Source organism: Python bivittatus, unplaced genomic scaffold (genome assembly GCF_059951505.1).
Source record: "Python bivittatus isolate LINGU-HERP-01145 unplaced genomic scaffold, Pbiv_v1 ctg000980_np1212, whole genome shotgun sequence".
NCBI classification, from domain to species: Eukaryota; Metazoa; Chordata; class Lepidosauria; order Squamata; family Pythonidae; genus Python; species Python bivittatus.
In genome coordinates this window covers 36,574,319-36,587,211 of record NW_028277125.1, presented here as the reverse complement: position 1 = coordinate 36,587,211, position 12,893 = coordinate 36,574,319, and the positions used below count along the sequence as shown (strand labels likewise).

Below are 12,893 nucleotides of genomic sequence, written 5' to 3'. Positions count from 1 at the left end.
GTATTTTAAAAAATTATTTCTAAACCCTATCTCGCAACACGTGCGGTTCTCCCAGCCTCCCCTTCAAACTGATCGGCGATTGTTTATTTACACCGTACAGCATTTTCTACAAAGCAGCTTAAAAAAGACTTGGAGGTAAATAAATATGGTAGGTTAAGAGTTAATATAGTATTAGCCAGCCTAGAGAAGAAGCGGAGTCCACGACGGAGCATTGGGCGATCGGCTTCCGTGCTCGCGCTTTTCCTTAATTCGTGGTTCTTTCTGGTATTCAAGAGAAATTCGTTTTTTTTTCCTCTCCTCGAGGACAGGCGGGCTTATTTCTTGGCGCGCGTTTTTCTACAACCTCGTGTGTTCGCGCGTGAACTATGCTTCCGGTTTCACCTCAGGTTTGATTTCCATGGCAACAGCAGGGCCGCTCTACACGCCGGAAGAATAATTTCTATGACTGTGTCAAGCGCGGGAAGTTGCAAGTTCAGTGGCTTTGTTTTTCCGTCTTGGACAGAGACTGGAAGGGCTTATCGATGGCGGGCCGACGAGGGGCTTTGATTGTCCTGGAGGGGGTGGACCGAGCTGGCAAAAGCACACAGAGCCGAAGGCTGGTGGAGGCCCTGTGGGCAGGAGGGCATCGGGCCGAACTTCTCAGGTTTCCTGGTAAGTGGGGTGCAGACTCCGGAGTGGCTACACAATGCAAGAACGACGTCGCCCCAATTACTTTACAGAAAAATAGCCTCAATAGAATGCCTGTATCTCGTACAGCAGAATGAAACTCAGTGGGTGCAGCCTTTCAGAACCATGCAACCATGGTTTAGATGACACTGCTGAATTTCTGTTTATTGAGCAGCTGTTGGTAGAAGAGAGAAAAGGCAACTAATGTGCTTTTGCGATGGTGCTGTTAATATCAGGGAAAGTGTTGTATCAGTGATTTATTATAATCTGTGATTAATCTGTAGTTAATAGATTAAATGCCCACAGGTAATCCTGGCCTATACTTTTAAGCTTTTCTGTAAGTTTTTAGATTGGAATTCTTGGAACTTGCATTTTGAGTAGCTTGTTCTATACAGAATATGCTTACATTTAATCCTTGTCAGCATACTAGTGAGCTTTTAAACAATATATTTCCTTTACTTCCACTATTTTTTGTGACTTGGTCTATATTTAACTGAACTGATACTCCATTAGGATCCTGTTGTTTGCATGTTCACTTGGACTGTGACACTAAGGAGGCAAGAGGCATATACAGCCTTAACTATTTCTTACACTTCAAAATGTGCAGTTTTTGTATGTACTTATTTACACTTTAATTGCACATTGAAGTCATGCCATACTTTTCAACTGGATTTTGCAGAAATGAAAGCTATCATTTTAGTAATTTCCATTTAGATAAAGCAGTTACATTTTATGTAATGCTGTCAAATGTGATCATATTTTAAAGAGAATTAAAGGATTTACAGACACTGAAGATGTGTGTTTTATTTCATTTTTTCCTATTTGTTTATTGCAGAAAGGTCAACAGAAACTGGTCAGCTAATAAGTTCCTACTTGGAAAAGAAGAACAACTTGGAGGACCACACAGTGCATTTACTGTTTTCTGCTAATCGTTGGGAGCAAGTGTAAAAAAATTCTTATCTAGTACTAGGGACCCAAATGAGTTCCCATTAAATCCAATTTTATTTTACCTTTTACTTTGGGGAAATTATGAATTTATGAGCCTTGAATATTGTGTTAGGCTGCAATCCTATAGTCTTCATAGGATGTCCCAGGATCCCAAAGATTTTTAGATTCCCTTCTCAGGTTGGAGAGGCAACTCTGATTTCGAAGAGTATTTTCAGTGACAGAAAAGGTAAAGGAGGCAGGCTGGAATTTGATTACTTAGTTCAAAAACTTGTTACTATGAACTACCAGGTAATTCAATGAGCAGAATTATTTCAGGAGGCTAAGCATTATTTCTGGGAAGATAAAGCACAGTGCCTTTTTTTCTTATTTCTGCCCTTTTGATAGCTGTTCCAAAAAAGCTCTAACAATGCAGATAGGATTGTTCTGGACATATTTCCTGAAAGGGGTGGGAGAAATAACCAGGGGATGAAAACAGGAAAAGAATATTGACTCTTGTCAAGATTCAGAAATTTCAGAATTATGGTGAAGAAATGTTACAGAACAACATAATGCAGCAGGTGCAAAGTATCTTTAACACAAGAGAAATTTAAAGTATACTGTTCCAAAAGTTTTTTAAAAAATGAATTGCTGCTATAGAGATTCTACTGCCCACCCCCACTAGATTCTAGAATTACAATATTCAACATTATATATCTCTGTCTCTCATTTCTGGCAAATATGTAGTCTTGGCTTTTTGTCCTGTGTGTTCTTTTGATAAGAGCACAATATTAGCTTCTTATATCTTCATGCACAGTTATCTTACTGACTGTGCTTACTAGCATGAAATCAATGGAATTCAGGCTCTTAAACCTCTGTTTATAAGTGAAAGATAATGCAAGTTGTAGAATAATTTTTCTAGGCCTTTCAGTTAAATGTTTTTAATTAAACCTGTTACAGGTATGGTAGGCATAGTAATTAAGAGAAGGAAAAAAATCAACCTTGAGTTATAATTCCCTGGAGCACAATCTCAGAGAACATAAGATTGCAGCTCTATGGTACAGTATTATATACACTTACCCAAAAATTTGTACTGAAATTCTTGTAAAGGTTCACATTCTCTCTCTCTCTCTCTCTTTGTGCCTTTGAGATATTGTTGACTCCTGGTGACTGCCTGAACTAGCCCCTGCAGTTTTCTTGGCAAGGTTTTTTGAAAGTGGTTTGCTATTGCCCTCTTCCTAGGGCTGAGAGAGAGTGACTGGCCCAATGTCATCCAGCTGGCTTCATGCCTAAGGTGGGACTAGGATTCATGGTCTCCCGGTTTCTAGTCTTAAACCTCTAAACCAAACTGACTCTCAAAAACATAATATAACATACTTTTTAAACTGTAATTAAGAAAGTGAAGGCATTGAAAACTATTAGCAAACACATTTTACTCTCCTTAAAGAGCTGCCCAAGTGCCAGTGACTATATATGCCTCCAAAAACTATCTAATGAACTAATGAAACTATAATTGGTTACAATTTTGAATAGCCTAATTTGATTGGTATATTATCTTCATTATATTAAAGATGTTATGAACAATGCATTCTTAAAATAATTTCTATAGAAAGGAGAAGTACTGAAATCTTCTATTTTGCATCATTGCTTTCTTCTAGAGTGTACTTTTTATTTTTGACAAACAATATGTCACTCTGTTTGTTCAGGCCATTTATTAAAGAGAAATTAAGCCAGGGTGTAACTCTAATAGTGGACAGATACGCCTTTTCTGGAGTAGCCTTCACAGGTGCAAAAGAAGTAAGTAAAAAAGAAATATATTAGTCTAGCATTGCATCAAAATCTTATTTTCCCTCTTCTAGCAGCAATCTCTGGACAATCAGATAGTTTATGTCAATTTTCTGCTTGCTATAAGGTTTTTTTATATAACACAGTGTTGCAAAGTTTTGTTATTTAGCATCAAGGCTTTGGTAGGGTATCCATTTTAAGATTTAAGATGGATTGTTGTATATTTTATTTATAAATCAAATTTATATGCCACCCATCTCACTATCAGTGACTCTAGGCAGCTCACAAATAAGAAGTATAAAACATTCAAAAACTACAAAACACATTAAAAGACTACAAAGTTAAAAGACGGAGAGAGTATCTTCAAGGCGCCAGCCACCCCCAGTGCTGGGAGCCCCCGTTGGATCCCCATGCTAGTTGGCAGAGCCAGGTCTTAACATTATTCCGGAAGGTCAGAAGAATGGGGGCCAACCTCACCTTGGGGGGCAAGATATTCCACAGGGCAGGGGTGATGGCAGAAAAGGGTCTCCTCCTAGACCCCACCAGTCAAAATTCTCTAACTGATGGGGTCCACAACATACCCTTCCTGCTGGACTGGGTGGGACAGGCCAATGTAACTGGGGCGAGGCAGTTCCTCAGGTAACCTGGGCCCATGCCATGAAGGGCTTTAAAGGTCATAACCAACACCTTGAATTGGACCCAGAAGCAAACTGGCACCCAATGCAGCTTATGCAGCAGAGGTGTTACATGCGCAGCCCTAGGGGTACCCAAAACTGCCCATGCCACTGCATTTTGTACCAGCTGCAACTACTGGATACTTTTCAAGGGTAGCCCCATGTAGAGCACATTGCAATGTGGGAGATGACCAGGGCATGAGTGACCAAGAGAAGGGCTTCCCGATCCAGGAAAGGGCACAACTGGTGCACAACACAAAGTTGAGCAAAGGCCCTCCTAACCATGACTGCCACCTGCTCCTTGAGCAGGAGTTGTGAGCCCAGGAGGACCTCCAAATTGCGCACTGAGTCTGTCTGAGGTAGTGCAAACCCATCCAGAACCAAAGATAGTAAAACCCCAGATACGGGAGAGCCCCAAACCCACAGCCACTCCTTTTTCCCATGGTTCAGTTGAAGCCTGTTGTTCCCCATCCAGACTCCCACAGCTTCCAGCCACTGTGAAAGAACATCCACAGCATCACTTAATTCACCTGGGACAGAGATGTATAATTGAGTATCATCAGCACCCCACAAAGCGGCACCCCACAAAGCAGGGGCCACGGGCTGGATCTCACTCCCTGTCAACACCAATTGGGACTGGCCTTGGAGGAAGGATGTGAACCAGCACAAGACCGTGCCCTCCACCTCCAACTCCCACAGCCGACCCAAAAGGATACCATGGTCAATGGTATCAAAAGATGCCAAGAGGTCAAGAACATCCAGGATAGATGCACTACCCCCATCCCAGTCCCACCAGAGATCATCTAAAAGTGCGACCAATGCCATTTCTGTCCCATATCCAGGCCTGAAACCCGACTGGAAGGGGTCCAGATAATCTGTTTCATCCAGGATCTTCCAGGGGAGATGGGCGGCATACAAATTTAATAAATATATAAATATATAAATAAATCTATCTATCCATGGAGCTAAGCAGAACAACAATAACAAAAACCAAAAATTAATATAATTTTAAAAAACAACTTTGTTAACCTTAAAATACAACAACCAAGTGTATCTTGAAACTGTTTTTCTGAAAGGCTAAGCACTTTTGGCTACAAAGGCAGCAAATTCTGATATACCAGAATATCAGAAAATTAATCTAAAATAATACACAAAAGAAGTTCTGTCCGGTGTTGGCTGTCTCCCTTACCACTTCAGGGAAGGTATTAGTTGCCAAGACAGCCTGCCAGTGTTGCTCATAAGGTATGGAGGTGGGATTCAGAGAGAGGGTTCACCTGAGATTCTCCATTCCTGCAGTATCACAATGGAAAAAAATTGCTTTCTGTTCATATTGGCATAAAAGTGCAGTCACTGAATTGTAGCAAAGTTATCATTTAGGTAATTGTTAGGACTAACAGTATTATGTTAATATCTAAGTTCCCGTTAGCTTCCTTGATAGCTAGTGTGCAGGATTGCAATGTTATTGTTCTCTAGTCTTTGGGGAAGGATTGTAGCTGGTAGCACACCTGGTTGTATGTAAAGATCTTATGTTCAAACATTATCTGTGTAACACTACAAGAATGCCCGTCTGTTGAGAGTCTTATCAGTGTGGACAATACTGAACAAGTAGATCAATAATTTATCTTCCCATGATCTTATCAAATAGTTCTTTGTTTTCCTTTAACTATTTACCACATCTCTTATTTCCCTCCAAACAGAACTTCTCCTTGGAATGGTGCAAGCAACCTGATGTGGGGCTTCCAAAGCCAGATTTGATCCTTTTTCTTCAATTGAGCACATCAGAAGCAGCCAAACGGGGAGAATTTGGAAATGAACGATACGAGGACACCTCTTTTCAGGAGAAAGTTCTACAGTGCTTTTACCATCTGATGAAAGATAAATCTTTAAATTGGAAGGTAAGAAATTAAATATAAAAAAATATTTAGAATTCTTTAAATGTTTTAGAAATCTTGAATGTTTAAGTATTTCTAATATTTCTTGAAAAAGGAAAAGCTTTAAATGGGATTATAGTATCTAATATATGAAAAAAAATGGTAAAATGTAAATAAGATGCAATGAAGCACTCTGCCATCACAATATACTGTAGGTAGGGAATGTACAATCAGTAGAAACTGCTCTTAGAAGTAGAGAATACTGTAACTTACCCTTGGGAATTGTACTAACTGTAACTTCGCCTTGGGAATTGTATCGGGTACCCTGCTCAAGTGGTGTTTTCCTGAAGCCAAGAACTTTACATACCCTAATTCTGATGGCTGTGTGTTTCTGTGTGAATTCTTTTCTAATGTCCATTTCCAAGGATCAAGCTACATGGAACAGTGCTGTTTTTCTTCTAGCACAAATGAAAGAATCACATATAGATTCCAGATAGAGAGATAAAAGGCAAGCAGAATTAGTACTGCAACATGGTTTCCTGCACCAGGATAGCTGTACTCAGAGTTTATGGTTTCCTGGTCATAAAAAGCTATTAGCTGTTTAAACTTTTTATGACTAGAAGATGGAGTAAGCCATTTCAGTTTGGCTGAAAAGCTGAATTTAGGGAATTCCTTCACTGACACATTTTTCTTAGTTGATACAGAGAAGAAATGTTTCATTTGTGTATGTTTTGTTTTTGAATATAGTTGATTGATGCTTCGAAAAGTGTAGAAGATTTGCACAAAGAAATTAAATCCTTTGCAGAAGAGACTATGCAAGAAGCTCAGCGCAAACCTCTAGGAGAACTGTGGAAATGAAATTGACGTAACTCCTACAGTCAGATCTTATTTAATCAAATTCTGCACTATTTGCATTCACATACTCAGTATGTATCTGCATGCATGTGTGTGTATCTGTTTTGAGAGGCCAAGCTGTTTTTTGTTAATCTTTACTATTTATCATCTCTATTCCTCTATAGAGTGTGGAGTTTTAGAAGAGGGAAGCCTATCCTTTCCTTAGAAAGCAGTTCTGCAGGGGCTTAGACCTGGAGCAGAAATGCATGAATGGAGTAATATCTTCTTTATTCCATTTAGAGAGACTTAATATGTTCAACACTCTACTTTTTATAGAGTAAAAGTGTGTGTGTGAGTGCATTAACTTAGTCTCACTATAGTAAGATTGTGTGTATGTGTAGTAAAATAATTCCATTTGTAATATGCAGAGTAAGTTTATCAATAAAATATTTTCAAGCATGCAGTGGGCATGTTTGGCTAATGGTACTTAATAAGCCGAGGTATTTACAAGATATATTTGAGATTCTTAAGGAAGTTTGATGCCATTGATGTAAGAGCTTAAAATATACTTCCTGTATAGATGCTGATAATAATTCCCCAAACTGACATAGAGACTTCCAGGTATTATCACTGTAGGAGGACAACCATATTAGTCTTTGGTAGCCAAAAATCAGGAGGAGTCTGGTAGCACCATTTCAGACTAACAATATATTCTATTGCATATTGAATTAAAGCAAAATAATAAAAGTTTTTTGTGCCAATTGATAAGAGTTTTGTCAGGAATATCTATTGGAAGAGTTTGAAATACAGGTGGGCCCTGGGTTAAGAACACCTGGGTTACAGACCACCCATAGTTAAGAATGGAGCCTATTGTAGCAAAATTCAAGATAAATACACAGTGATTCTAGTTAAATACACAATGGTTTGAGTTCATTATACAATACTTATACAGGATTATACAATACTGTATTTATATTGAATCTCCTTTATCAATAGTTCTGCAAGAGATTTAAATGCAATTCTTTATTGTAAAGTAGTTTGGCTAAAGTCTTAATAAAACAAAACATTTATTTCAAGTTTCTTTCTTTCTGTTTATGAGCTTCCTGAATAATTTTGTCTCTATATGTTAAGAAATGTAATTAAAGTATCGCTTGATCTATTGAATTTTGCTAGCCTGGAATTTGAATTCTGTGCACTTCAGAGTAATGTACTTCTGGGAAGGGATCATTACATATGTTACTATGTAATTCATCACATCATTCTTAGCTTTTTTGCTAATACCTCTGATATGGAGGTTGCTTCATTTGTTAGAGACTTCAAAATTTGCTAGAGATATTTTAACCTCAATGATATCCTGCTGAATCTTTTTTATATTAGAGGCATTTTTAATACTTAAATCATAAGCTTGACTAGCTGTCTGAGTAATATCTAATATTTGCCTTAATAAGTCTTTAAATTGGTCATCAATTCTTTTAGACATACCTATTAAATCTTTTATCAAAGTAAAGATTTCTCCCATTCCAGTTTCAAGTCCTGTTTGAATTCTTCAAACAAATGCTTGATTGAATTGAAATCTTTTGAATAACAAGATGATTTAAGAGTGCAGTTTGCATTTCAATTTCATCATCATCTTTATTGGAAAAGGACAGCTGATTCCTTGTTTTTAGCTCTTTCATGTATGTTTTAATCCTTTTAATTTTTTGCAGAGTACCTCTCCTGGAAATTTTGTATTTGGAGGAAAATTTAGTTTAGTTAATCAGTTGATAATAGTTAAAAATGTTGAGTTGGAAGGAAAGCAAGAGTTTCAGCACATCATCTTCAGTGGAGGCTAAGGCACCTTCCCCAAATTCTATAGAATTCTTAGGTAACTAGTTTTGTTTTTTTTAAAAATTTTGTGTGTTCTTCCACTAACTGCCTTGAGACTTTCTCAAAAACAGTGATTTGGTTACGAGATACTTTCAAATCAGGACTGGTGCATGAATGAGCTGCTCTCTCATTTTCCTTTACTGTTGTTGGTACTTCGTTTGAATTGTATATCATACATGTAAAGTGTTTAAATTATGTACTCAACTTCCAAATTATGCATTCAGTTTTTAGTACTTAGGACACAGAAAATTACAGTCAGTTTCTTTAGATGTTCTTCAGAAACTATACTAGGAGATTTTATGCTCCAAAAGCTGGTAAGGAACTTGTAGGTGGAGAACTTCAAAGGGATTTACTTTTTTTTTTACTTGTTTACTTTTCACTTTTCCCTCATTAATTAAAGAAAAAAACTTGAATTCTTTTCATCCTGTTTGTGATATTTGCAGAGTTCAATAAGTCTCGATGAAAAACTCAAACTGAACAAAACTCTCACCCATCTCTATATTCAAATTCTCTTGAGTTGACCAAGATAGATTTTCTTGATTTCAGTCTTACACTTTATTTTCCATTTGTTTCTCTAGACATCTGAGCTTTTTGTTATCCATTGGCTGGATGAGAACATATTTAATATGTTCTTCAAATTCCTTCTATTTGTCTACTATTGTTTTAATGCTATTTTTTTAAAGGAAGTGGCTTTAATAGTTTGTATAATTTAATTTAACTAGCATTTTCTTACAGCTATATATATTAATCAAATCCTCAAACCTATATACTGTTTGTTATGTCTGTCCACATAATTTAATGAGGAAACCTAAGTATCCCTTTATTCTAATACAGCCTTTCCCAACCTATTCAGAATATGTTGACTATATTTATTATTATTATTTAGTATTACAGAGTTAAGACGATCTGCTTCAGGTGCCTTATGGATCACATGGTTTCAGGCAGGAACTTGGGAGAATTCCCCAGTGATCATGTGGGCAGTTCTGTTGAGTACCTAGTACTCACTGGCAACAGGGGATGATGCAGACACTTGATGACACTACTCTTGAGCAACCTCTCTCTGTTGGTAGATCTCGGATGTCTCTCTAGTGTGTCGTTTCTTTTATATACAATAGAACTTTTAGTAAAAAGAAACTCTATGATCCTCTTTTTAGCTTGTCTTACTTTCAACCAGTAGTCCAGAAAAAAGTACCAGGAATACAAAGGCCTTTTTAAACTTGTTTTATTCAGATACAAATTGAAAGCAGTTGAAGAATGAAACACAATCCAACTTACTATGCTCTTCTTCCAAAAGGAAGAGAAGCACAGCAAGCTATAACAATGACGAATAAGCATCATGGTTCAAATCTGATTTCTAGTAGCTAAATAGGCAACTGGACCTACTATCACAGTAGAGTTACTCCTATATGCAGTTACTTTATAGATGGTTATAGTACCATCTGTAGATTGACAGTTCTGCTTATAAATGCAGGCAAGAATGCTTTGTAAACATATTTGCCACTGCAACATCCACTGAGCTAATGCTTGGAATTGATGGGGTTCTCTCCAGCTATTCCCATCTCTTAGAAACAGAGGAGCTGTTCTGCTATTTTAGAATATAATAGGCTGGAAATCCTGGCCAGTTAAGGTAACCATTCAAGGGACACAGAATTTGCTTTAAGTTTCTTTAGAACTTCATATTAAGAACTGAAACATAAATGAAAAACAAATGTAGACACACAGTAGAAACATAGCCTTGTGTAGTATTTTCAAAAGGGGGGAAATGAGAGTACACCTTTGGCCTAAAATCATGATTTAGCCATGATTTAAAATAGCTGTTTGTAACTAAAGCAAGATTTGTGTCCATGTGGAGTCTCTAGATTTCATTAAAAGGAGGAATCAGAAGTACTTTTAATTCAAGTGAGCTAATGGATGTTTCCACCTCATTTTATTAAATAGCAGCCATCATATTTTTAATACAAAATAGAAAAATGTCCAAATAAAAGTTAGGTGTAATAAAGCAAGCTCTAGTGAACACCATTCCATTTATGCATATTATGAGAAGAGTCAAGTGAATACCTGTCTTCCATATATTATATACTGATGTTCTCTTGTCATCTTTAGATCATATTTTAACATGTGTTTTGTATGATATGCTCCAGTGATTACTAAATGACAGAACATACATTAGAATTTTTAAAATAAATTGCAACTTTGAAACCAAAAACATGGAAGCACTATATTGGAAAAAAACTGAAGTACAAGTTGGAACATCTGGTGCAGTCAATCTTGAGAGAGCTTGTAGCCCCAAATAACACAGAACATGGTCTGCTGGGTTAGGGAGACATAATGCAGATACCTGTCTCACAGCTGTTATGCTGGTTTTCACTTCACACTATAAAAAGGGGAACAGAAGTAATAGGACTCCCTAATAATAGAGAGAACTTAAAGGACCAAACACTCTGAAGGGCTTTTACTATTATAGTCAAGCCTTTGTGCCTGTGTCTGTTCCTGTGAACATGAAAATAATTTCCAGCTCCTAGGAAACTTTGCATCCCTTTCCCGTAGATATTCTTGCACTGAGAAAGTCTAACTAAAGCTATTAAGGCCTTAATGACGACCCGTTTCTTGATCCCACTGCAAAAATCCACTCTGCTCCAAGGTTGCACAGAATGCTGGGGTAGATGGGAGGCAGGGATGTCAACAAGCACCTATGAAAGCTGGTAGCCCTAGGCTCTCCAAGGAGCTCCCCTCCCCCCTCAACCCAAATTGGCAATTAGTTTCTTTTTTTAGAGTGATAAGATTTCAAAATCTTCATCCTCTGAATCAAAGAATCTTTCCAATCTGTCCGCATCAGAAGAATCTACAAGACATGAATGATTTATTTGCTTGAGCATGTACGTTTGGACTGTTCACACAACACACTTAGCTTTAATTATAAATATAGGCTATGCTAAACAGATGTAATTTGCCAGAACACTAGCCAATGCCAGATAGTACTATTGTTTTCAGCAAACAAACAAAGTCTATGGTAGTTCAGTTTGGGTCAGCCACAACAAATGGGTAGGTTAGTAGCTTAGCCTTCCTCATCTATTTTCAAAAATTCTCACACGGATGAAAAGCAAAAGTGGTACAACAAAAATCCTGCAGGAGCAGCTCTGCTTTGCAGCATTTAGAAGTAACTGCTCTATAAATTACTGCAGTTTATGAAACAATAAGATAATGTAGTGAATAAAGAGGATGGCCTTGAAGAACAGAAGACCCACTATAAAGGCAACAATTAGATAAAACTTAAGCCCAGGCCAAGAAAGTAGTTTGCAAAAATGTCTCAGACAGCACCCCCCCCACCCCCCAATTCTTATAAAGATAAAAGAGAGAAGAAAGGTCACTCAGACTTGCAAGATTCCATTACTATAGATGTTCTAATAAAAGTAACTTTAGGTCTGGACAATGTCTGTTTCATAGTCTGGTCCACCTGATAGGGCTGACAGATTACATTATATTATGGAACTACAACTAGAATCAGCAATAATCTCAATGATTTTTAAAGATCAAATACCCATTTTGGAAAGCAACTGGTATTATTTCTTAGGCAAAGAAGAATCAAATGTTATCATAATTATATATTTGGAATAATTTTTAAAAATCCCCAAAAACTAAAACACTCCTTTATTCATACAGCATTCATTCATTCCACAACCAAATGAATGAGCATTACCTGGAGTGAGATTCAAGACATCAGGACTAGAGAAATGCGATGGCTGATGTTCTACTAGCTCAAACATGGGAAGGGCTCCTCTAATCAGTGACAACTGTTAGAAATGAATTGAAACCAGTTATATTCCTTTGCCATTTCTAGGGGTGTCTAGTATTTGATATAAATGACATACCTTTAGTAGTATATCACAGTTTCACTTACAGTAAGAATTTCCAGTCTTTGTGATTATAAAGACATGCTTAAACTGTATGAATGCACAACATATAGCTATACTGAAAAAGGTGAAATGTCCTGCCAAAAAATATTTATAGTAGTTTTACATATTCTGCATAATTCCTTTCAGCTGCCAACAATAAAGAACAAAATAATAAAAGTAAGGAAAAATAATGTACTTTATTTTATTTATTTATTTATATTTCAAATGCGGTCACCACCCATCTCATGAGGAAGTGACTCTGGGTGGTTTACAATAAAAACAACAAATAAATATTAATAAAAATAGTATTAAATACAATAAAAACCAAATACATACATAAACAATAATATCTTCCAAGATGCTGCTGGTAGAAAAGATAT

The 12,893-nt window shown here is 37.0% G+C and overlaps 2 protein-coding genes across 3 annotated transcripts in view; one reads left to right on the top strand and one right to left on the bottom strand.

Moving 5' to 3' along the window:
- Nucleotides 1-439: 439 nt before the first annotated feature.
- DTYMK (deoxythymidylate kinase) lies at nt 440-8,236 on the top strand. Its single transcript, XM_007438368.3, has 5 exons — nt 440-651; nt 1,502-1,610; nt 3,297-3,387; nt 5,747-5,944; nt 6,668-8,236. Exons 1-5 carry the CDS (start codon nt 522-524, stop codon nt 6,776-6,778), a joined length of 639 nt encoding a protein of 212 aa, XP_007438430.1. The 5' UTR covers nt 440-521; the 3' UTR covers nt 6,779-8,236.
- Nucleotides 8,237-9,826: 1,590 nt separating this feature from the next.
- The window catches only part of ATG4B (autophagy related 4B cysteine peptidase), a 30,191-nt gene continuing 27,124 nt past the window's right edge, over nt 9,827-12,893 (bottom strand). For both annotated transcript variants that reach the window (XM_088132063.1, XM_088132064.1), the window contains exons 12-13: nt 12,318-12,411; nt 9,827-11,462 (exon numbers count right to left, since the gene is read on the bottom strand). In XM_088132063.1, coding sequence (XP_087988189.1) covers nt 11,389-11,462; nt 12,318-12,411 — 168 coding nt within the window. In that variant the 3' untranslated portion in view covers nt 9,827-11,388. The remainder of the gene's footprint in view (nt 11,463-12,317; nt 12,412-12,893) is intronic.

Coding starts and splice junctions, on each gene's coding strand:
- DTYMK (XM_007438368.3), top strand. CDS start 522: ATGGCGGGCCGACGAGGGGCTTTGATTGTCCTGGAGGGGGTGGACCGA. Junction 652..1,501: donor CGAACTTCTCAGGTTTCCTG/GTAAGTGGGGTG, acceptor TGTTTATTGCAG/AAAGGTCAACAGAAACTGGT. Junction 1,611..3,296: donor GCTAATCGTTGGGAGCAAGT/GTAAAAAAATTC, acceptor CTGTTTGTTCAG/GCCATTTATTAAAGAGAAAT.